Source organism: Palaemon carinicauda, chromosome 2 (genome assembly GCF_036898095.1).
Source record: "Palaemon carinicauda isolate YSFRI2023 chromosome 2, ASM3689809v2, whole genome shotgun sequence".
In the NCBI taxonomy this organism is placed as follows: domain Eukaryota; kingdom Metazoa; phylum Arthropoda; class Malacostraca; order Decapoda; family Palaemonidae; genus Palaemon; species Palaemon carinicauda.
Window position 1 is genome coordinate 30,274,187 of NC_090726.1, and position 25,202 is coordinate 30,299,388.

The 25,202-nt window shown below is 44.2% G+C and overlaps 1 protein-coding gene across 2 annotated transcripts in view; it reads right to left on the reverse strand.

Moving 5' to 3' along the window:
- Positions 1 to 5,699: 5,699 nt before the first annotated feature.
- The window catches only part of LOC137623409 (vacuolar protein sorting-associated protein 37B-like), a 96,743-nt gene continuing 77,240 nt past the window's right edge, over positions 5,700 to 25,202 (reverse strand). For both annotated transcript variants that reach the window (XM_068354245.1, XM_068354253.1), the window contains exon 6: positions 5,700 to 7,047. In XM_068354245.1, coding sequence (XP_068210346.1) covers positions 6,802 to 7,047 — 246 coding nt within the window. In that variant the 3' untranslated portion in view covers positions 5,700 to 6,801. The remainder of the gene's footprint in view (positions 7,048 to 25,202) is intronic.

Sequence of the window (25,202 nt, forward strand, 5' to 3'; positions counted from 1 at the left end):
GGTGGTATCTAAAAAGACCCAACACTTTATCTGAGTGTCAGTGATTCTTCCTTAGCACTGCCAGAACCAAGAAAGAGATGTCTGGATCACGATCTCTTTTGGATTTTGAGAGTCGATCTGTAATGCATGTGCATTGACTACTGGAGTGTCAAGGTACCAGGTAGGAACTCATGAAGTCAGGGGGTAGGCTTCAACCTTGCCTTCAAGAGGAATCTTGCTGTCAGCTAGATGTTGAAGGTTGGGATGTGTATGCACCAGACCACCTTCACAGCCTTTATTATAAAGTAGTGCCCATAAATTTCTTAATGCTTTTGCGCTTGGCTTTATGGTGACTGCTGCTCAAGTAGTAGTATGACAACCCCAGATCCCACACTGGATAGGCATCTTATCTTTGGTAATGGATAGGTATAAGTTTGGAATGGGGGCAGAATGACATACTCTTTACATCTCTCTTAGGGACGAAGTGGTCGAAGTGTTATTCACTGGATCTGACTTGATGCTGCTAAACTACACTTCCGAGCTCTATTCTTTAGAACCAAGAGAAGTTCTCCTCCATCCTCCCTAGATGAGAGGGGGGATGGTGGAATATATACCAACCCATTGATCATCATACGTCAGGTATATTATTCCGTACTGCTATCTCCTTTGGGTGAAGGGATCACTCCTTTGACTATGTACTGTTCTTCTTAAACAGTCCAGATCTTATCAGCTTATTCAACCCAATGATGGACAGATAGATTATTGGGGTCATCTTCACTCTCATTTAGGACAAGTTAGATTGACATTTCTAGGGAAGAAAAAGAACCTACCAGCTCGGTTCTACGGGGACTTCCGATCCACCAAGCAGGGTCGCCCTACCTAAAGGATGATAGTTTGTATTTTGCTTGGGAACAAATCACCGTATTTTAAAGTAATTTTTTATTTTGCTTCGGAACAAATCATAAATTTTTAATAAGATTTTGTATTTTTCCTAGCTATACAAACATGTTCTTTAAGTTAAACTTCCCTCCTCAACCCCCACCCCCCCCCCCCCCCCCGTCTTGAGCCAAAAGGTCTTGAATGAAGAGACTTTGATAGGTAATGGTACAAGCTTCCTCGCCCTCGCTTCCAGCTGCTGCATAACTTTGTTAAAACATATCAACGGCCATCCAGCTTTTGCTGAAAACATAATCCTTATCCGAAGGACTTACGTTTATATAGCTAGGAAAAATACAAATTACTTTTAAAATTTGGGTTTTTTTTCATATAAAATAATTAAAAAGAAAGCAAAATCAATAGAAATTTCTCACTGAAAGTATTGAATTTAACCGAGTTGTGTGATTCCAATTCAGGTAAACTTTCAAGATCAATGTATACTGATGAAAATTATAGGTACAGTACTTATTTCAGGTCTGAAAAGGGCAAGAAGTTAACAGATTTTGATAGAAGAAGGCTACTCCTTTATGTTTTCACTTGTTTTAACTTCTATCTTCTTTTTTACGGTTAATTTTTTGTTTGTCTCACATTGATGCTAAGGTAAAATTAAAAGTACAGTACAGAAATAAATTATTCATGTCGGTTTTATTGAGGTGCATATTACATAAAATTGAAGATCTATTTCATTACGGTAATTCATCAGCAAAACATTAATTTCTTTATTCTGCAATAAGAAGAAAACATTGAAAATGACAGACCTCTGGGGACTTTTTCTGTTTGTTTATTTCTGAAATTGGTGTTTGTAGATATCACATTATAATAAGACCTAAGTCCACTATTAATCTGTTACTATTATATAGTAGTAGATTTATTAGTGTTTTATAAATATATGTAAAATACAATATCTAAAATTTAACTCTTCTCTGTGACTTAAAATAATCTTATAAAGACCATTGGGTATGTTAGGTGTAATGGCCTTACTTTTATAATGTCGACAAGAAAGAGTTATCACCCATGGAAATTATTATTACCCTATTGTAGAATAATGCATTAATATTTTTAATGCAATCAAAACAAGATTTGGGAATCTATATTTTGTATAGGTTAAAGAAAGTTACCAGTAATTCAAAAGAAAAATAGATATGGGCTCTGTAAATATAAGATTTTGTTTTATCTTACACATATATAACCTTTGTCCTTTAATAGGAGTATGATTTTAGCAGAGCCAGAACTCAGCTTTTAGAATTTGTGAATAGGTGTCAGTAGTTACAGGCTGCTAGCGTAGAAACACCGCAGGGGCAGTTCTCTGAGTAGTCACTTTGACTTCGGCCACAAGCATACTCAGTGCAAAAAAATTTGGCTATTAAATTTTTTTTTTTCTCTTGTTTTTCTTTTCAGTTTGATTGGTTTCATTGGATGAATGGAGAAACTGCATGTAGGCATGCAGTTGTGTGTTGGTTTTCTGGGCTGCAGATACAGAATGTTCATGAGCAGGAGGTCAGTAGAACCCCATTCATTATGCTCTCACAACTATGATTTGAGCCCTATCCATTGATGGAAGAGGTGTGAGGAAGCAAATAAAAACTTATTAATTGCTGGCTATCTAAGCTCAGCCATTGGATAAGTTGGCCTTCTGTTTTCGCGGGGTGTTAGGTAACAAGAGACACCTATGAAAATCCACATAATACCTCAATGCCTTGATATACGAATATTAAGAAATATGAATAACAATTTTGTCCTGCGCTTTGATATACACCAAGAATTTGAAATTATGAATATTTTGATCGGTTAGTAACGTTAAAGTCATTGTGTAAATCCATAGTCTCAATAGCAACCACGCTAAAACCAACTGGGTTATGAACAATCGATTCGGATAACAGCGGTTTTGTTTGTATTTCAACCATCATTCCCCGTAGGTCCTCACTTGGGACAAAATTGGGCTCTTTTTGAAAAAATGCTTCATTGGACCTATATCATGCCAGAAGAGAAGCTGCCTGGGCATAAGCCTGTGAAGGACTGGCTTACCCTTGCAGTCTTTGCCAATGCTAGTGGGTATTGTAAGGTTAAGCCCCTACTAGTTTATCATTCTGAGAGTCCTCAAGCCCTCAAGTCCCACAAAGTACTAAAGGAGAAGCTTCCAGTGATGCGGAGGGCTGATGCGAACGCCTGGATAATGAGACAGTTTTTCGTAGAGTGATTAACCCTCTGTTTCGGTCCAACATGTTAAAAATTATCTGGGATAGAACCACCTTCCTCTGAAATGTCTGCTGATGTTGGACAACGCCCCGGTATTTTTTTACTTATGGACATTAATTGCTTTCAACATAAAATATAGGTTTTTCTGTTGTATTATGATGTGATTTGAATGATTTTCAGGTTTATTTCCATCGCAAATGAATACTTATCCTTCCACCACCCCTCCCCCTATACCCCTACCTAGCCCTACCGGGGGGGGGGCTCTGCCCCCCTGCGACCCCCCCTTAAGGCCACAGTGATTTTCAGGGCACTACTGAACCTAATAAACCCACCTAACCTAGCCTAGGGGCCCTGTACCCCTACCTAGGCCTACCGGGGGGGCCTCCGCCCCCCCTTAAAGCCACAGTGATTTTCGGGGCACTACCGAACCTAATACAACTACCTAACCTAGGGCCCTGTACCCCTACCTAGACCTAGCCCCTGCGACCCCCCCCTTACGGCCACTACCTAACACATCCATCAAACCAAATCCAAAGTGATGGTACTGCTGTATACATCGTTATACTATCACCATTATAATATACTCTATAAATTAATGAAGCTTACCTTAAACTGTTGGTTCATAAAGATGTGCTGCTGCTTTGAGGAAAACGTGAAGCCGTTGCGAAGGTTCCTTGACATGCAGGACAATTTTTATTTTGTAAAATTAAATTGTGTGTCTGGCACAAATCCACTAGTTTTTCAATATTCCTCGAATAAGTTACAACAAATTCATTGTAAGTTAGGAAACAGTCAGGACAAGAAGATGGAATTTCAACTTCTTGTGCAATATGAGATGACGTGCTTGCTATGGCCTCCATGTCTAAGAACGAAATGAAAGACGTGGGTAAGATAATGTATTGTCGCGCTGTGATTGGCCAAACCTGTAACGTCATAGTGGATAGATGCTGTGATTGGCCAAACGTCATAGTGGACTAGTTTGTCTGCGGGTTATAGTGGTTACAGGGCTCATTTGAGCAAAAACAAGACACAGTCAACAATAACAACAGACTTAGAAAAAATCTGGGAGAAAGACATGAGTAGCGTGAGTTTGATCGTCGATATATAAAGAACTAGGCATTTGCGACAGATAATATTATACAGAAATACTACAAAAGACCTCCTTAACATAGAGAACTTTCTCTAAGTTAAAATACGCTACACTATTAATGTCCATAAATAAACTAATGTCCCTGTTCACCCTCCTGGCCTCAATGTTCTGTTCCTTCTACCACCCCTCTCCTCCAGCCCATAAACCAAGAAGTGATTTTGAATTTCAGGAAGCTCTATACGATAGATATTTTGAAATCACTGACAGCACAAACCTCACCCTTGTTGAATTTTGGAAAGAGCATTTGAATATTGTGATATGCCTGACTCATCGATCAAAATTGGTAGGAGGTGCACCTTGAACTCTTTGTGGAAGAAGCCATGGCCTGATGCCGTATCTGCACGAAACTTCAAGGGATTCGATGTAGGCCTAGCTGAAGGCGAAGTCGAAACCGTTGACGATATTGAACCTGTTCCGCAACCTGAGGTTAAGGAAATAGTTTTACTCAGGAGGTCCATGGGGCTGATCATCGATGAGGACGACATTACTGAACCTCCTGAGGGGCTTACGATGGACGACCTGAAGGAGTTAGAGGCCATGCAACTGAATGTCGTTTAGGAACAGTTCTCTCGCGGCAGGGAGAAGGATAGAGATACAACTGTGATAACGGCAGAAATTAAGGATACTGTACTTCAGAGGCCATCAGTAAGCCAAGGTGAAGGTCAAAGTGACCTGAAAAAAACGGAGAAGTAAAGTGAAGAAGAAATTGATGAAATTTAGAAAGTGCAAAATGTAAAGAAAAAAGAAAATAGAAAAAGCAAAAAAAATATAATTTTTTCGTGTTTTGTAAAGTTGTATGAATGTTTTCTACCATTTGTTATGTTTTGTAAAAGTTGTATGAATGTTTTCTACCATTTGTTATGTTTTGTAAAGTTGAGTGTTAATGTTTTCTGCCATTTATATGTTTTGTAAAGTTAAGTGTCAATGTTTTTTGCTGTTTATCCTCCTCCTCTGCCGCACTTTCGCTTTTGGACATCGCCTCACTTGAAAGGTAAGTTTCCACATTTTCATGTTATTTTTCATTTATTATTGCATTATGTTCTAATATCTGGTTGTACCTTTATTATAAAATTTAATGTGGTGTTTTTGTAGGGCTTGGAACGAATTAGGCGATTTACATGTAAAACGTGACTCGTTATACGAAAATAGATCATGTTACAAAAGCCAATCTGGAACAGATTAATTTCGTATCCTGACGCATCACTGCATAACCATAAATTTGCTTACAGAGCCCTCATCCATGGACTGCTAGATAAAACTAATGGATTTCTTTAATTTGCTAGTAACTTTTTGATATGCATACGTAGCTATAGTAAAGTATTGGGCTGTTATGTTAAATTCCACTTTTGAAACTTATTTTACAAAAAATAAGAGAAAAAAATGGGAACCTCTGTGACTAAATGGTCACATTGTTGGTTTTGATAAATCATAGTCTTAATTAAATTAATCTTTATTGAAATTTGTAATAAAGAGACACACACTTAAATATACTGTTCTATGTTCACAATCTTATGAAAACTTGGCTAACACAAATGTTAGCAAATTCCCATTGTAATTCACATGAAATATAATTATAGTAAATGGTTATATATGTATTTCTGAAGGAAGTAAAAATTTTTCTATAACAGTACCTATTCTTGTATGTTTTTTTTACAATTTCTATTCCGTTGAAGGTTAAATTTCTCCCTTTTGATTACAGTCGTTAATTTTTGTAACAGGTCATGCTAGTAAAATCTCATGCTGATGGAAATCAACTATGTACTGGAACAATGCCATGTATTTCTTATAAAGCTCCTATCCTTGTGTAAAATTATATTACCATGCTTTATTGTGCTATATATCTAATATAATATGACTTCATTACTATATATGCAGTACATACTCATGAGAAAATACAAAAGATGAAACACGAAAGGGTACAGTGAAACAATCAATATTTAGATACCAGATGTCATGTACACTATAACTGTCAATCATTTGGAACCCAGTACTCTGAAAATTAATATTTTTTCCCTTTAAGGAGTAAATTTTGAAAAATCTTGTATTTTGTATAAAATATTGATGCAGATATCTGATACTTGTGCAGGGAACCGGTTGTTTACCTGCATATTGCAAACACTCAAGATTAAAACCAACACTTTCTATTACTCGACCAATATTACTTGGTTAACTTGATACCCTTCAATCCATATATTGTACAGTTATTTACTTCCACTGTTTAGTTTGTCAGCCATTCATGTAATGTTTATGACATTTACTCAGTAACAGCTGGAACATATATACTTGTGAATGAAATAAATTTGAGGCTCACACTTGAGATACTCTTTTGTAAATATATAAAAATCTAAAACAATCAAGGTAATGAATTTCAAAAAGAAAAAAAAAACAACTATGCTCTAGTAAAATATTCCATTATATCAGTACCATGTACTGTATCACAAAACCTCACAAATCCATTAACAATGTAAATAAAGAAATAAAATAAGGATATTAATCAGTTATGAACACCACAATAACAACTCCCTTTATCATAATTCTATTCAAAGGTATCCAGGCATTGGCATGTTCATCGGCTGGGATGGGTACGGTGAAGCCCACTGTGTTGCACCAAAGCCGCCAGCATTTGTAGGATAGGGTGTGCTTTGTGAACTATTGGACTGACTCATTACATCACCAATTTTTTCTGCCTTGATGCGCCGTAGATGGGCTGTTTTTCTCTTTGACAGAAATAGGTTCAGAAACTCGTCCACATCTTTTTCTTTGTCTAAGAACGACTGTACAAGATTCTGAAGAGGTAAAAAACCAAGTAATTTAAATGCTGAAAAAAATTTATTTAAATTCCTAAAATAATAATCATTGCCTTTGGAAAACTACATATTAGATACATTGTGAGTTTTATTAAACTACAGAGTAATGAAGTTATATCTTTAAAATTAAATATCAGTTGACATGAAAATGGTAAATTTGTAAGTAATTTGTATTTTTTCTTACATACAAACCTGGAGCTATTTATAGGGATATACTTTTGGTGAAGCTGAAAGACGAGGCATGATAATTTTAGCAAGGGATAACCACCCCAACCGCTAGTTAGCGGGTAGGGGTGGGGGAAGCCGGCTTCCACGCTCACTCAAACACCTCGGCTGAGCAACCACTTTGCTTTCTAGCAGGATTTCTTGGGGGACAGGGCTGGCAGGCCAATTTCTATAAATAGCTTCATGTTAGTAAGTTAGGAAAAATACAAGTTACTTACAAATTTGTCATTTGTTCCAACACATACAAACCCTTCGCTATTTATAGGGATGACTTACCTCTTAGGAGGGAGGTAGTCCTCACCAACTGGCTTTGGCATTTGACCCGGGATTCTATCTCCTTGGATATGGGACCAAAGGTAGTAGGAACCTTGCCCTCGAAAAAATAGTTGTGCTTCACACAATTGGCGGCCTGCAGAAGCTGTGTTTGTGATACTAGCTTCGGTCAATAACCTCCTTTGCAGGGGTATTGAGGACGCAACAAGTATTATTTCTATACTTAGGATACACAAGTGAAATGAATCTTACCTGGAGAGAGGTGAGGTCAGCTGTGCTGAGGCCCCCCCCCTTCCCCCCTGGGGAGAAGGTGAAAGGAAAAAGGAAGCCAGTCATTCTTTACTCATTCACCTCAAACTATCCCAGGTAACCTCAGCCCTCAACCCTCTGCTACTTGTCCATCAAGGAGCTTGAGGTGTTTTAGATCACTTGTTGTGCACCCACCACAGGACCATTGAAGAACGTATCTATGATCCAGTGGGTTACGTCTTATAGGTAGTAGGCAGTGAGTCGTTTGACACTTCCACATGCCCACTTGCATTATCTGCGCCACAGAGTTGTTTTTCTTGAACACCAAGGACGTTGCAATGCCCCTGACATGAGCTCTGGGTCGTTTTTGAGGAGGAGGATCTGGATTGAGAGCAAACTCAATGACCTTACAGATCTAAAAGGAAATTGTATTCCTCTTGACCTTCCCCATGCTGAAAAAGTGCTGAAACACGGGGGCAAACTGCTGCTGTTCTTTCAAGGTACCGCCTCAGACTCCTCACTGGGCAAACTACCAGTTGATCTGGATCTTTGGTTATAGAACATATTCTCTATCCGGAATGGGCCGAATCTAGTATCCAACACACCCGGATTTGGAGTCTTAGCCAAAAAACTCAGTGATGAAGCCAAGTATTACTTCCCCCCATCTCCTTGAGTGGGAGAAGTCAGAAGGTACACCATGCAGCTCACTGACTCTCTTGGGCAAAGCCGAAGTGAGTAGGAATACCATCTTCAATGTAAGATGGGAATTTGTTGCCTGGCGTAATGATTCGTAGGGGGGTACCCTTCAGAGACTGGAGGACCCGAACCACGTTCTAAGGAGGAGGTCTAAGTTCCGACTGGGAAAGAGTAATCTCATAACTCCGTATGAGTAAGAAAAGTTCCAATGAGGAGGAAATATCTACTCCTTTCAGTTTAAAGGGGAGACTCGAGGCCGAGCGGTAGCCTTTGACTGCCGAAACCGAGAGAAGCATTTCTTCCTGAAGGTATACAAGGAACTCCGCTATTGTTGGAATAGAGGCATCGAGGGGAGTGATACCTCTTCCAGGACACTAGCCACAGAAAACAAACCACTTTGCCTGGTAGGCTGACGCAGAAGAGCGTTTGAGGTGACCAGCCATTCTTTCCGCAACTCATTGCAAAAAGCCTCTCTGTGTGATGTGCTAGGCAGTCTCCACGTATGAAGTCGAAGAGAAGCTACGGCTTAGTGGAAGATGTTGGCACGTGGCAGTTTGAGCAGGTTGTGACGTGGAGGGAGCTCCCTCAGAGTCTCTGTGAGGAGTTGCAGAAGGTCCAGAAACCATTCTGCTTTATGCCATAGTGGAGCTATTAGGGTCATTGATAAGATCCTGCTTATTCTGACCTGGTTGAGGACTTTTCTCATCAGACACAACGGGGTAATGCGTACAAGTCTATGTTCTCCCACTGTTGTTGGAATGCATCTTGCCAAAGAGCCTGGGCATCCGGGACTGGGGAACAGGAAGCCTAAATTTCAAGGCCGTTGCGAACAGGCCCACAGTCTGGGAACCCTACAAAGTTAGGACTTTGTTAGCTACTAGAGGATTCAAAGACCACTCGGAGCCCATTATCCAAGTTGCTCTGCCCAGATTGTCCGCAAGCACATTCTGTTTGCCTGGAAGGAAGCGAGCAGATAGGGTGACCAAGTTGTCTTCTGCCCATCTGAGTATCTCTACTGCTAGATGCCACAGCGGCGGCAAAAAAGTACCGCCTTGCTTGTTTATTATTATTATTATTATTATTAAATGCTAAGCTAAAACCCTAGTTGGAAAAGCAGGATGCTATAAGCCCAGGGGCCCCAACAGGGAAAATAGCTCAGTGAGGAAAGGAAACAAGGAAAAATAAAATATTTTAAGAATAGTAACAACATTTAAATAAATATTTCCTATATAAACAATAAAAACTTCAACAAAACAAGAGAAAGAGAAACTAGATACAATAGTGTGCCTGAGTGTACCCTCAAGCAAGAGAACTCTAACCCAAGACAGTGGAAGGCCATGGTACAGAGGCTATAGCACTACCCAAGACTAGAGAACAATGGTTTGATTTTGGAGTGTCCTTCTCCTAGAAGAGCTGCTTACCATAGCTAAAGAGTCTCTTCTACCCTTACCAAGAGGAAAGTAGCCACTGAACAATTACATTGCCGTAGTTAACCCCTTGGGTGAAGAAGAATTGTTTAGTAATCTCAGTGTTGTCAGGTGTATGAGGACAGAGGAGAATCTGTAAAGAATAGGCCAGACTATTCGGTGTCTGTGTAGGCAAAGGGAAAGAACCGTAACCAGAGAGAAGGATCCAATATGGTACTGTCTGGCCAGTCAAAGGACCCCCAAACTCTCTAGCGGTAGTATCTCAACGGGCGGCTGGTGCCCTGGCCAACCTACTACCATGGTATTGTCGCTCATCAATACCACGGAGTCCCATCAGGAACTGTTAAAGGGCAAGGAGCGCTGCCCTCGTCTCTGGGAGAATTATATGCTGATACCTTTCTAATTCGGACCACTGACCGGAGGTGGTGTGTAGCATTTGGTCCCCCACCCTTCTTTTGACGCATTCGAAAAGAGCATCAATTCTGGGGGAGGAACGAGAAGATCGACTCTTCTACAGAGGTTTACGTCTGCTAGCCACCATCTGAGATCCGTCTGTACCTCTTGTCCTATTCTGACTAGGAGATCCTGGGAAGAGGTGGACTGATTCCACTGGAATTTGAGACGCCACTGAAGGGTTCTCATCCTGAGGCGCCGGTTGGGAACTAGATGGGCCAGAGAAGATAGATGGCCGAGCAGATGCAGCCAGCTCTGGGCTGAAGCTCTTCTTGCCTGAGGAAAGACTGCACTACCTTCCACAGCCTCTGAATCCTTTCGTCTGATGGAAAAGCTTTTTGCCGTTTGGTGTCTATTAGCATGCCCAGGTATATCTGATTTTGAGAGGGGAGAAACTGAGATTACTCAGGATTTACCATGATCCCCAGATCTTAGAAGTTCGTCTCGGTGACGAAGAAGGGTCACTACCGAGTCTGGTAGAATCAGCCAATCATCCAGGTATCTTAGAAGACAGATGCCGATTCTGTGAGACCATGATACACAAGGGCAAACACTCTCGTGAACACTTGGGGGTGCTGTGGAAAGACCGAAACACAGTGCATTGAACTGGTAGTGATTCTGGTTTAGCATGAATCTTGGATACTTCCTGTAGGACGGATGGATTGGGATCTGGAAGTATGTGTCCTTGAGATTCAGCATGCACTCAAAGTCATGCAGTCTTATTGCTTGTCTGACTGTGTTGGCTGTCTCCATCTTGATCGGGCTTGACTGACAAACCTGTTCAGGCCGAGAGATTGATGACTGGTCTCCGGCTTCCAAACACCTAACTTACAAGAAAGTCAACTGTAGAAACCTAGGGACCCGTCGAGGACCTCCTGGAGAGCATCTATCTCCAATATGGTCTGGACTTCTGCCTGAAGGGTAACTCCTTTGTGGATCCCCTCGTACAAGAGTTCGCTGGAACTAGATCCCGAGTAAGTAGAGGGAGAAAGCTTGATACCCTGAACGAATCACGTCTAGGGTTCGGCTCCGTGGTGCAGCCACCTTAGCCAGCGGCTTTGCAGGCATCCCCCCACAGGTGAACGTATAGAAGGATTTCGCATCCTAGTAGGATCGGCCTCGGCCAGATCCCCTCTTTCCCTTCCCTCCATGGAAGGATTTTTTGTTTCGAAAGGACTTTTTAGACATTTGAGGGCCCTGCTGTTTAGGGTTCCTAGCCATATTTGTTAGCGGTTTAGAATCTGGTTGTTTCTTGTGTGACTGTGGTTGGTAAGGCCTCGATGTTAAGGTCTTTTGGATGAGGGAGTCATGATTAGACTTCTCCACTTAGCCACCCGCTCAACATCCTCTGGTTCGAAAAAGAATTTCCCCCTGAAGGGGGAGTTCCTCAGCCTAGACACCTTGGCCTGAGGGAGTTGTCAATGCAACTTTCCAATGAACGAGTCCCTCCTTTTCAGGATGGTGTTAGCCCTAAGGTTCACCATTTGGTGGGAGAGGAACAATATTGCCCTGCTGCCAGACAAAAGGAAGGTCTCCATCGATCTCCTCCTGGATTCCCGAGGCCAATCCTGAGACCAGATCAGTTGTCCCACCAATCATAACCAGAAATCGAGCCATGAAGTTGCCTGCATAGCACACTTCGCAACTTTTTCCTTGTTAAGGATCTCAGAGAGGAGAACAGGACTAAGAGTCACGTTAGCTTCTCGAAGGGCATACCCTTCGAGAGTGCCTCTATCGAATGGTCTAGAGGCAAGGCTGGGAGAGGCTCATTGAGCCTTTCGTAGTATCTCCTCTGCTGCACCTAAGGTAAGGAAGGAGTTTAGTGGAGGCACTGGAGCGAAGGGAGGAGGAGGAATTTGTGGCCTTACCCACTGCTTTCTGCTTGGCACTCCTCAACCCCTTTGACCAGGGCAAAGCTGCACTGGCCTTCAGGGGTCTGTTGGTGCCATATACCTGGTTAAGGACGGTTTCCTTTCCCTCAAGAGTTGCTGCCGATGGACCTGGCAGCACGATTATGATACGGGAGTAGGCTAGAACCTGCCAGAAGGCTTATTCTGTCTCCCTTTTCTCCGCCTCCGAGAACTTAGGGCTAGCGGCAGCTGGCAAAAGATTGTCTCATAATTGTGTTGCTCATCCACCTCCAAGCTCTCATCCATAGGAGCCTAGGGTGGGTCGATGTCATCATCGGGATAGGCCGTTGACAGTGCAACTCCTGTTGACGTGCTAGATGAGACCTCCCTCTGCCTCTCTTACCAAGGTGGGAGAGCTCTGTCCGAGGGCTTAGGAATGGTGAATAAGTCCTTAGGTTGCCTGCACTACAGCAGGAGTTCCTCCATCAGAGTGGGCCTTGTGGCTTCCTCTGCCCTATAAAGGCAAAGGTCTTTTACAGGAGAGGGAACTACGTCATACAGTGCTGGAGGGTGAGACTCCTTAGGTACCACCTCAATCGGAGTGAGGCGGAAGGAGTCCCTGAAGGAGATAGCCCTGTCCTCCTTGGAAGGAGACAGTCTAATCCTCTTCCTTTTAGTCTTGGGTCTGGCCTGAGGAACCCTAAACTGAAATGGACTCCCTTGGGGTTCTGGACCACTCCCTTCCAAGGTTCTCTTATGAGGAGAGATGGGTTTCTCCTTTTGAGGGGGCTCTGTAAGAGCAGAGTCCTTAAAGCTCCTCCTGGGATCAGCAGGAGAAGAGGTGCCTGGGAGGAGAGTATTCAACAAAGGAATCCTTGGTGTGCTGCCCAATGACCACCACCATGGCCTCCCGCATTACATTAATTAATGCGCCCAGCCATGGGGGGTACGTCTCTATGGCCGACATGAAGGTTCCGTAAGCGCGGCCTTCGGGACCAGGATAGGTATGCATGGAACTCATCCAGAAAATCAAGCACACGACTGAAAAAGGATAAAAGTATTATTTATGGCAAGTTTAAACTGGAAGAGAGCGGCGCTATGACTGTCCTCTACTGAGCCGGAAAGGAAAAGGGTTGCTCAGCCCAGGTGTTTGAGTGAGTGGCGTAGCCGTCTACCCCCCCTCCCACCGCTAACTAGCAGTTGGGATGGTTATCCCTCGCTAAAATTATCATGGCCCATCTTTCAGCTCTGCTAAAAGTATATCCTTATAAATCACGAAGGGTTTGTATTTGTGTTGGAAAAAGCCTAATTTTACATGCCAGTGGTAAAGTTGAATTTTGATAAAAGGTTGAGCTAGTTTACATTTAGTTAGCTACTGTAATGGTACATTAATACCATCAGTGCTGTTCCCATAGTGCATTGTAGGCATTACTTTATGTTCTTTGCAGCATCCTTTAGCCATCTAGTGGCTTCCACTGTTCAGTCTCCTACTGTACTTTACCTGCCTTCACACTTCCTTTCTTTCTGTATTTAAACTGTGGGGTTTCTGTTTCTTCCCTCCCATTACATCTCAGTGCTCAACAGCCTCCCTCAAAACCCTTGCAGGCACAATTTGGCCAAAAATGTTATTTTTATTAGTAAAATAAATTTTTGAATATACTTACCCGTTGATCATGTAACTGCAGCTCTGCTGCCCGACAGAAAAAAACCTACGGGCGGAATACGCCAGCGATCGCTATACAGGTGGGGGTGTACATCAACAGCGCCATCTGTCGAGTAGGTACTCAAGTACTTCTTGTCAACAAAGAACCAATTTTCTCCTCGGTCCACTGGGTCTCTATGGGGAGGAAGGGTGGGTCCTTTAATTCATGATCAACGGGTAAGTATATTCAAAAATTTATTTTACTAATAAAAATAAAATTTTTCAATATTAATCTTACCCGTTGATCATGTAGCTGATTCACACCCAGGGGGGTGGGTGGAGACCAGCATACATGTTAACATTAGAAGCTAAGTATTCCGTATTTCATTTTAGCAGTTATTCAAAATAACAAACATAAAATTAATAAGTACCTGGTAAGGAAGTCGACTTGAACAATTACTCTGCCTTTTTAAGTACGTCTTCCTTACTGAGCCTCGCGATCCTCTTAGGATGCTGAGCGACTCCTAGGTGCTGAAGTATGAAGGGCTGCAACCCATACTAAAGGACCTCATCACAACCTCTAATCTAGGCGCTTCTCAAGAAAAGAATTTGACCACCCGCCAAATCAACCAGGATGCGAAAGGCTTCTTAGCCTTCCGTACAACCCAAAAACAACAATAAAAACATTTCAAGAGAAAGATTAAAAAAGGTTATGGGATTATGGGAATGTAGTGGTTGAGCCCTCACCTACTACTGCACTCGCTGCTACGAATGGTCCCAGGGTGTAGCAGTTCTCGTAAAGAGACTGGACATCTTTAAGGTAAAATGATGCGAACACTGACTTGCTTCTCCAATAGGTTGCATCCATTACACTCTGCAGAGATCTGTTTTGTTTGAAGGCCACTGAAGTTGCGACAGCTCTAACTTCATGTGTCCTTACCTTCAGCAAAGCATGGTCTTCCTCATTCAGATGAGAATGAGCTTCTCTAATCAAAAGTCTGATGTAATAAGAAACTGCGTTCTTCGACATCGGTAAAGCAGGTTTCTTAATAGAGCACCATAAAGCTTCTGATTGTCCTCGTAATGGCTTTGTACGTCTTAAATAGTACTTAAGAGCTCTTACTGGGCATAGTACTCTCTCTTGTTCGTTTCCAACCAAACTGGACAGACTTGGAATCTCGAACGATTTGGGCCAAGGACGAGAAGGGAGTTCGTTTTTAGCTAAAAAACCAAGCTGTAAGGAACATGTAGCCGTTTCAGATGTAAATCCTATGATCCTGCTGAAGGCGTGTATCTCACTGACTCTTTTAGCTGTTGCTAAGCAGACGAGGAAAAGAGTCTTCAAAGTGAGATCTTTAAAAGAGGCTGATTGAAGCGGTTCGAACCTTGCTGACATCAGGAACCTTAAAACCACGTCTAAGTTCCAACCTGGTGTGGCCAACCGACGCTCCTTCGAGGTCTCAAAAGACTTAAGGAGGTCCTGTAGATCTTTGTTGTTGGAAAGATCTAAGCCTCTGTGGCGGAAGACTGCTGCCAACATGCTTCTGTAACCTTTGATCGTAGGAGCTGAAAGGGATCTTACCTTCCTTAGGTGTAAAAGGAAGTCAGCTATCTGAGTTACAGAGGTACTGGTTGAGGATACTGAATTCGCCTTGCACCAGCTTCGGAAGACTTCCCATTTTGACTGGTAGACCTTGAGAGTGGATGTCCTCCTTGCTCTGGCAATCGCTCTGGCTGCCTCCTTCGAAAAGCCTCTAGCTCTTGAGAGTCTTTCGATAGTCTGAAGGCAGTCAGACGAAGAGCGTGGAGGCTTGGGTGTACCTTCTTTACATGCGGCTGACGCAGAAGGTCCACTCTTAGAGGAAGAGTCCTGGGAACGTCTACTAGCCATTGCAGTACCTCGGTGAACCATTCTCTCACGGGCCAGAGGGGAGCAACCAACGTCAACCTTGTCCCTTCGTGAGAGGCGAACTTCTGCAGTACCTTGTTGACAATCTTGAACGGGGGGAACGCATAAAGGTCTAGATGGGACCAATCCAGAAGAAAGGCATCTATGTGAACTGCTGCTGGGTCCGGAATCGGTGAGCAATAATTTGGGAGCCTCTTGGTCATCGAGGTAGCGAACAGATCTATGGTGGGCTGACCCCACAAGGCCCATAGTCTGTTGCAAACATTCTTATGAAGGGTCCATTCTGTTGGGATGATCTGACCCTTCCGGCTGAGGCGGTCTGCCATGACATTCATGTCGCCTTGAATGAACCTCGTTACTAGAGATATGTTTCGATCTCTTGACCAGGTGAGGAGGTCCCTTGCGATCTCGAACAACGTCATCGAATGAGTCCCTCCTTGCTTGGAGATGTACGCCAAGGCTGTGGTGTTGTCGGAGTTCACTTCCACCACCTTGCCTAGAAGGAGGGACTTGAAGCTTCTCAAGGCCAGATGAACTGCCAGTAGCTCCTTGCAGTTGATGTGCAGTGCTCTTTGATCCGAATTCCACGTGCCCGAGCATTCCCGACCGTCCAGTGTCGCACCCCAGCCCGTGTCCGATGCGTCCGAGAAGAGAAGGTGGTCGGGGGTCTGAACAGCCAGTGGTAGACCTTCCCTGAGCAGAATGTTGTTCTTCCACCAAGTCAGTGCAGACTTCATCTTCTCGGAGATAGGAACTGAGACCGCTTCTAGCGTCATGTCCTTTCTCCAGTGAGCAGCTAGGTGATACTGAAGGGGTCGGAGGTGGAGTCTCCCTAACGCGATGAACTGGTCCAGCGATGAAAGCGTCCCTATCAGACTCATCCACTGTCTGACTGAACATCGGTTCTTCTTCAGCATGCTCTGGATGCATTCTTGGGCTTGACTGATTCTGGGGGCCGACGGAAAAGCCCGAAAAGCTTGACTCTGAATCTCCATACCTAGATATACTATAGTTTGGGATGGGACGAGTTGGGACTTTTCCATATTGACCAGGAGACCCAATTCCTTGGTCAGATCCAGAGTCCATTTTAGATTCTCCAGACAGCGACGACTTGACGCAGCTCTTAAAAGCCAGTCGTCCAAATAGAGGGAGGCTCTGATGTCTGCTAAATGCAGGAATTTGGCAATATTCTTCATCAGTTTGGTAAACACTAGAGGTGCCGTGCTTAGGCCAAAGCACAGGGCTTGGAACTGGTATACCACCTTCCCAAAAACGAACCTTAGAAAAGGTTGGGAATCTGGGTGGATGGGGACGTGAAAGTACGCGTCCTTTAGGTCTAACGAGACCATCCAGTCTTCCTTCCTGACCGATGCTAGAACCGACTTCGTCGTCTCCATGGTGAACGTCTGCTTGGTGACAAAGACATTTAGAGCACTGACGTCTAGCACCGGTCTCCACCCTCCTGTCTTCTTCGCCACTAAGAAGAGACGGTTGTAGAAGCCCGGGGATTGATGGTCCCGGACTATGACTACCGCTCCCTTTTGTAGCAAGAGAGACACCTCTTGCTGTAAAGCTAGCCTCTTGTCCTCCTCTCTGTACCTGGGAGAGAGGTCGATGGGAGTTGTTGCTAGAGGGGGCTTGCGCAAGAATGGAATCCTGTACCCCTCTCTGAGTAACTTCACAGACTGTGCGTCTGCACCCCTGTTCTCCCAGGCCTGCCAGTAGTTCTTGAGCCTGGCTCCCACTGCTGTCTGAAGAAGGTGGCAGTCAGACTCTGCCTTTTGAGGACTTGGAACCCTTCTTCTTGTTGCCACGTTGACTAACGGCACGAGTACCTCCTCTGCTGGAGGTTCTGCCACGAAAGGGCGGAATGAACCTAGACGCTGGTGTGTCCATCCTAGGTCTAGGCACGGAAGGTAAAGCTGTGACTTTACGTGCGGATGACGCCACCAGGTCATGAGTGTCTTTCTGGATCAACGAGGCGGCAATCCCCTTGATCAACTCTTCAGGAAAGAGACACTTCGATAGCGGAGCAAACATCAGTTCTGACTTCTGACATGGGGTGACTCCCGCCGACAAGAAGGAGCAAAGGTGATCCCGCTTCTTGATAACTCCAGACACGAAAGAAGCCGCAAGCTCGCCAGACCCATCCCGTATGGCTTTGTCCATGCAGGACATGATGAGCATGGCAGATTCCTTATCCGAAGGGGAGGTCTTCCTGCTCAACGCTCCCAAACACCAGTCCAGGAAGTTAAAGATCTCGAACGCACGGAAAACTCCCTTCAAAAGATGGTCCATGTCCGAAGAAGTCCAGCAAATCTTGGAGCGTCTCATAGCCAGTCTGCGGGGAGAGTCTACCAGACTTGAGAAGTCGCCCTGGGCAGAGGCAGGAACTCCCAAGCCGAGAACCTCTCCCGTGGCATACCAGACGCTAGATCTGGAAGCAAGCTTGGCCGGGGGAAACATGAAGGATGTCTTCCCAAGTTGCTTCTTGGCCTGCAACCACTCTCCCAGTACCCTTAAAGCTCTCTTGGACGAGCGAGCGAGTACGAGCTTCGTAAAGGCAGGAGCTGCTGACTGCATGCCTAAAGCGAACTCAGAGGGAGGTGAGCGTGGAGCTGCAGACACAAACTGGTCCGGATACAACTCCTTAAACAGGGCAAGGACTTTCCTAAAGTCTAAGGAGGGAGGCGTAGTCTTGGGTTCATCTATGTCGGAGTGTTGGTCGTCCAAATGCGCAGCTTCGTCGTCATCAGAGATTCCTTCATCCGAATGCTGAGGAGGAAGCGGCAAAGGAGGAGATAAAAGCTGAACGGCTGAATCCGGCAGCACGGGTGCATGCGTAGCTGCACTGGATCCAACATCATGCCGCTGTTGGTCAGTCTGAGAGCTGGCAACAACCAAAGCGGAGTGGTGGTGCGTGGTGGGGACCACCGTGGGTTGCGGAGACTGACGCACCGCGTCAAAACACGGCAGCTTGACTCCACCTTCCTGCTGATGCGGTAGCTCACGCACGTCGGCTATCGTCAACATGCGTCTGGCAGGGTCGACTGCGCATAGGTGGTGGAGCTCTCACAGCCGGAGTGTGGGAGCAGGCAGCCGCAGTGTCAGCTGGGCGCACAACCGTGGCAGGTTGTAGGCTAACGGGTGCATCGTCAACCTTCTCAGCACGATACTCCTGCATGAAGGAAGCTAGCTGAGTCTGCATAGACTGCAGCAAAGACCACTTAGGGTCTACAGCGGCTGGTGCGGCAACAGACGGAGTGATTGCCTGCTGCGGAACCACTCTACCTCTCTTGGGAGGTGTGCAGTCTTCGGAGGACTGCGGCGAGTCCGAACTGACCCAGTGGCTACACCTGGGCCGTTGGACTCGCTCGGAAGGGACCTTGCGCTTGAGAGGTCGTGAGACCTTGGTCCAGCGTTTCTGTCGAGAAACTTCTTCCGCAGACGAGGAATGAATGGGCTCACTCGTCTGTTTGTGGGTGGGACGATCTCGGCAAGATACGTCCTCAACCACGGAGGGAACGTCTGTCCGCTGATCAAGGCCTGTCGAACCCTTTGGTCGTACGACATTGCTTCTCCCCTGGGCTTGGGAGCTTGCAAGAGGTCCCGGACTGGGAGGACGACAGGCACGAACAGACGCACCCTCATGCGTAACACTGACACTTTTCACTGCACTGACACTCACTTCACTTCCCACTGCACTTTTATCTTTCAACTCCCTGACGTCAGCCATGAGTTGATTGCGGTCATTCGCTAATGACTCAACTCTCTCACCAAGAGCCTGAATGGCACGCATCATATCCGCCATCGAAGGTTGATGAGAGCTAGTAGGAGGGTCGGGTGTAACCACTACAGGGGAAGGAATAGGTTGTGGGGCATGGGGAGAGGAAAAATCAATAGAGCGAGACGAACTCCTCCTGATCCTATCCTTCTCTAGCCTACGTGCATACTTAAGGAATTCTTGAAAATCGAATTCCGAAAGCCCAGCGCATTCCTCACATCGATCTTCCAATTGACAGGCTTTACCCCTACAATTGGAACAAACGGTGTGCGGATCGATAGAGGCCTTCGGAAGACGCCTAGAACAGTCCCTAGCGCTACACTTCCTGTACTTGGGGACTTGAGTAGGGTCAGACATCTTGAATTAGTCAAAGGGGGGAAATCCAAAATCTATCCAAGTCGTCAACAAATAATCCAAAATCTAATCAATGAAAGTGAGAAAGTATTAAGGATAACTTCTGCACAGCGAAAGCTAATAACTAGAGAGAATACTTCACCAAATAACGTGAAAATCAACTCCAGAAACAACAGCGTATCAAGTAGGTCTTGCCGGTGGCACGACAGAGAGAAAATTGGTTCTTTGTTGACAAGAAGTACTTGAGTACCTACTCGACAGATGGCGCTGTTGATGTACACCCCCACCTGTATAGCGATCGCTGGCGTATTCCGCCCGTAGGTTTTTTTCTGTCGGGCAGCAGAGCTGCAGCTACATGATCAACGGGTAAGATTAATATTGAAAATTTAAAAATAAAATGTTAACAATACCTGTACAAGGGTTCCATTTAACCTCCAAAACATTTGGATGTGGACCCTCTTTCTTTACAGCTCTTCTCTATGCCTTAGCTTATGAAAATATTTAACATGTTCCACACACACCGCTCAAACACCTGAAAACAGGGACTCCTTCACACCCCTTTTCATAATATTTTCATTGCGTTTTTACTAACCAATGCCATCTTGTGTGAGTATAGTCATGGCCTATTCAAAAGTCTGACACAAACATTTTTCTCATCTGAAAACAGTGAGGAGATTAAATTTTTTTTCATATGTTTTTACTCATTTTTATGCAAACGACTTGTTCCCAAGTATCAGTCATCAAGGATATGAAAAAGTTCAATACTATTGGCTGTATTTTTGTCCATGATGGTGAGAGAAAGAACTAGTCTAACCATAGAACTGGTTTCCGCATATTGCTCTTTATGTCACAGCCAGAAGTCAAATGAGTGTGAGCAATTTCAAGATAGTAACCTATTACAAACTTGTGTTTTTTTTCTGATTAAAGAACAACATAATCTAACTGTGGATTAAATATTTTTTTTTTTTTGATTCATTATTCCACAACACCTGTATTTCAGAAAACAAGGTGAGTTTTAGAAATAGGGTGTAAATTAATAACATGAGCAAGTTGATTTCATCTAGGTCACAATAGTTGCAGTTTTGGCTACTTTCTTTGACCCTTATTTTTGTTGTCTACATGTTGGGTTTCAGTATATTTCAACATTTACTCCCTCTTCAGATAATTTGTATCTTTTCATGCAATAACTCATCTTTTCTTACCACTGTCATTAAAAGGAACACTGTACTGTACAGTATTCTTGTTGGTTATTACTTTTCATTAACGACATTATTTAGCCAAAGCCTATGACTAGGTATTGGATTGGGAGGTACCATGAATTTGGGCTATATTGCCCAGCACTAGGGCCTGGTAACACCATTCAGCACCAAAGTACAACTGGAGAAGACACTATTTAGCCAAAGCCTATGACTAGGTATTGGATTGGGAGGTACCATGAATTTGGGCTATATTGCCCAGCACTAGGGCCTGGTAACACCATTCAGCACCAAAGTACAACTGGAGAAGACATTATTTAGCCAAAGCCTATGACTAGGTATTGGATTGGGAGGTACCATGAATTTGGGCTATATTGCCCAGCACTAGGGCCTGGTAACACCATTCAGCACCAAAGTACAACTGGAGAAGACATTATTTAGCCAAAGCTTATGACTAGGTATTGGATTGGGAGGTTTCATGAATTTGGGCTATATTGCCCAGCACTAGGGCCTGGTAACACCATTCAGCACCAAAGTACAACTGGAGAAGACACTATTTAGCCAAAGCCTATGACTAGGTATTGGATTGGGAGGTACCATGAATTTGGGCTATATTGCCCAGCACTAGGGCCTGGTAACACCATTCAGCACCAAAGTACAACTGGAGAAGACATTATTTAGCCAAAGCCTATGACTAGGTATTGGATTGGGAGGTACCATGAATTTGGGCTATATTGCCCAGCACTAGGGCCTGGTAACACCATTCAGCACCAAAGTACAACTGGAGAAGACACTATTTAGCCAAAGCCTATGACTAGGTATTGGATTGGGAGGTACCATGAATTTGGGCTATATTGCCCAGCACTAGGGCCTGGTAACACCATTCAGCACCAAAGTACAACTGGAGAAGACACTATTTAGCCAAAGCCTATGACTAGGTATTGGATTGGGAGGTACCATGAATTTGGGCTATATTGCCCAGCACTAGGGCCTGGTAACACCATTCAGCACCAAAGTACAACTGGAGAAGACATTATTTAGCCAAAGCCTATGACTAGGTATTGGATTGGGAGGTACCATGAATTTGGGCTATATTGCCCAGCACTAGGGCCTGGTAACACCATTCAGTACCAAAGTACAACTGGAGAAGACATTATTTAGCCAAAGCCTATGACTAGGTATTGGATTGGGAGGTACCATGAATTTGGGCTATATTGCCCAGCACTAGGGCCTGGTAACACCATTCAGCACCAAAGTACAACTGGAGAAGACACTATTTAGCCAAAGCCTATGACTAGGTATTGGATTGGGAGGTACCATGAATTTGGGCTATATTGCCCAGCACTAGGGCCTGGTAACACCATTCAGCACCAAAGTACAACTGGAGAAGACATTATTTAGCCAAAGCCTATGACTAGGTATTGGATTGGGAGGTACCATGAATTTGGGCTATATTGCCCAGCACTAGGGCCTGGTAACACCATTCAGCACCAAAGTACAACTGGAGAAGACATTATTTAGCCAAAGCCTATGACTAGGTATTGGATTGGGAGGTACCATGAATTTGGGCTATATTGCCCAGCACTAGGCCCTGGTAACACCATTCAGTACCAAAGTACAACTGGAGAAGACATTATTTAGCCAAAGCCTATGTCTAGGTATTGGATTGGGAGGTACCATGAATTTGGGCTATATTGCCCAGCACTAGGGCCTGGTAACACCATTCAGCACCAAAGTACAACTGGAGAAGACACTATTTAGCCAAAGCCTATGACTAGGTATTGGATTGGGAGGTACCATGAATTTGGGCTATATTGCCCAGCACTAGGGCCTGGTAACACCATTCAGCACCAAAGTACAACTGGAGAAGACATTATTTAGCCAAAGCCTATGACTAGGTATTGGATTGGGAGGTACCATGAATTTGGGCTATATTGCCCAGCACTAGGGCCTGGTAACACCATTCAGCACCAAAGTACAACTGGAGAAGACATTATTTAGCCAAAGCCTATGACTAGGTATTGGATTGGGAGGTTTCATGAATTTGGGCTATATTGCCCAGCACTAGGGCCTGGTAACACCATTCAGCACCAAAGTACAACTGGAGAAGACACTATTTAGCCAAAGCCTATGACTAGGTATTGGATTGGGAGGTACCATGAATTTGGGCTATATTGCCCAGCACTAGGGCCTGGTAACACCATTCAGCACCAAAGTACAACTGGAGAAGACATTATTTAGCCAAAGCCTATGACTAGGTATTGGATTGGGAGGTACCATGAATTTGGGCTATATTGCCCAGCACTAGGGCCTGGTAACACCATTCAGCACCAAAGTACAACTGGAGAAGACATTATTTAGCCAAAGCCTATGACTAGGTATTGGATTGGGAGGTACCATGAATTTGGGCTATATTGCCCAGCACTAGGGCCTGGTAACACCATTCAGCACCAAAGTACAACTGGAGAAGACACTATTTAGCCAAAGCCTATGACTAGGTATTGGATTGGGAGGTACCATGAATTTGGGCTATATTGCCCAGCACTAGGGCCTGGTAACACCATTCAGCACCAAAGTACAACTGGAGAAGACATTATTTAGCCAAAGCCTATGACTAGGTATTGGATTGGGAGGTACCATGAATTTGGGCTATATTGCCCAGCACTAGGGCCTGGTAACACCATTCAGCACCAAAGTACAACTGCAGAAGACACTATTTAGCCAAAGCCTATGACTAGGTATTGGATTGGGAGGTACCATGAATTTGGGCTATATTGCCCAGCACTAGGGCATGGTAACACCATTCAGTACCAAAGTACAACTGGAGAAGACATTATTTAGCCAAAGCCTATGACTAGGTATTGGATTGGGAGGTACCATGAATTTGGGCTATATTGCCCAGCACTAGGGCCTGGTAACACCATTCAGCACCAAAGTACAACTGGAGAAGACATTATTTAGCCAAAGCCTATGACTAGGTATTGGATTGGGAGGTTTCATGAATTTGGGCTATATTGCCCAGCACTAGGGCCTGGTAACACCATTCAGTACCAAAGTACAACTGGAGAAGACATTATTTAGCCAAAGCCTATGACTAGGTATTGGATTGGGAGGTTTCATGAATTTGGGCTATATTGCCCAGCACTAGGGCCTGGTAACACCATTCAGCACCAAAGTACAACTGGAGAAGACACTATTTAGCCAAAGCCTATGACTAGGTATTGGATTGGGAGGTACCATGAATTTGGGCTATATTGCCCAGCACTAGGGCCTGGTAACACCATTCAGCACCAAAGTACAACTGGAGAAGACACTATTTAGCCAAAGCCTATGACTAGGTATTGGATTGGGAGGTACCATGAATTTGGGCTATATTGCCCAGCACTAGGCCCTGGTAACACCATTCAGTACCAAAGTACAACTGGAGAAGACATTATTTAGCCAAAGCCTATGACTAGGTATTGGATTGGGAGGTTTCATGAATTTGGGCTATATTGCCCAGCACTAGGGCCTGGTAACACCATTCAGCACCAAAGTACAACTGGAGAAGACACTATTTAGCCAAAGCCTATGACTAGGTATTGGATTGGGAGGTACCATGAATTTGGGCTATATTGCCCAGCACTAGGGCCTGGTAACACCATTCAGCACCAAAGTACAACTGGAGAAGACACTATTTAGCCAAAGCCTATGACTAGGTATTGGATTGGGAGGTACCATGAATTTGAGCTATATTGCCCAGCACTAGGGCCTGGTAACACCATTCAGCACCAAAGTACAACTGGAGAAGACACTATTTAGCCAAAGCCTATGACTAGGTATTGGATTGGGAGGTACCATGAATTTGGGCTATATTGCCCAGCACTAGGGCCTGGTAACACCATTCAGTACCAAAGTACAACTGGAGAAGACATTATTTAGCCAAAGCCTATGACTAGGTATTGGATTGGGAGGTACCATGAATTTGGGCTATATTGCCCAGCACTAGGGCCTGGTAACACCATTCAGCACCAAAGTACAACTGGAGAAGACATTATTTAGCCAAAGCCTATGACTAGGTATTGGATTGGGAGGTT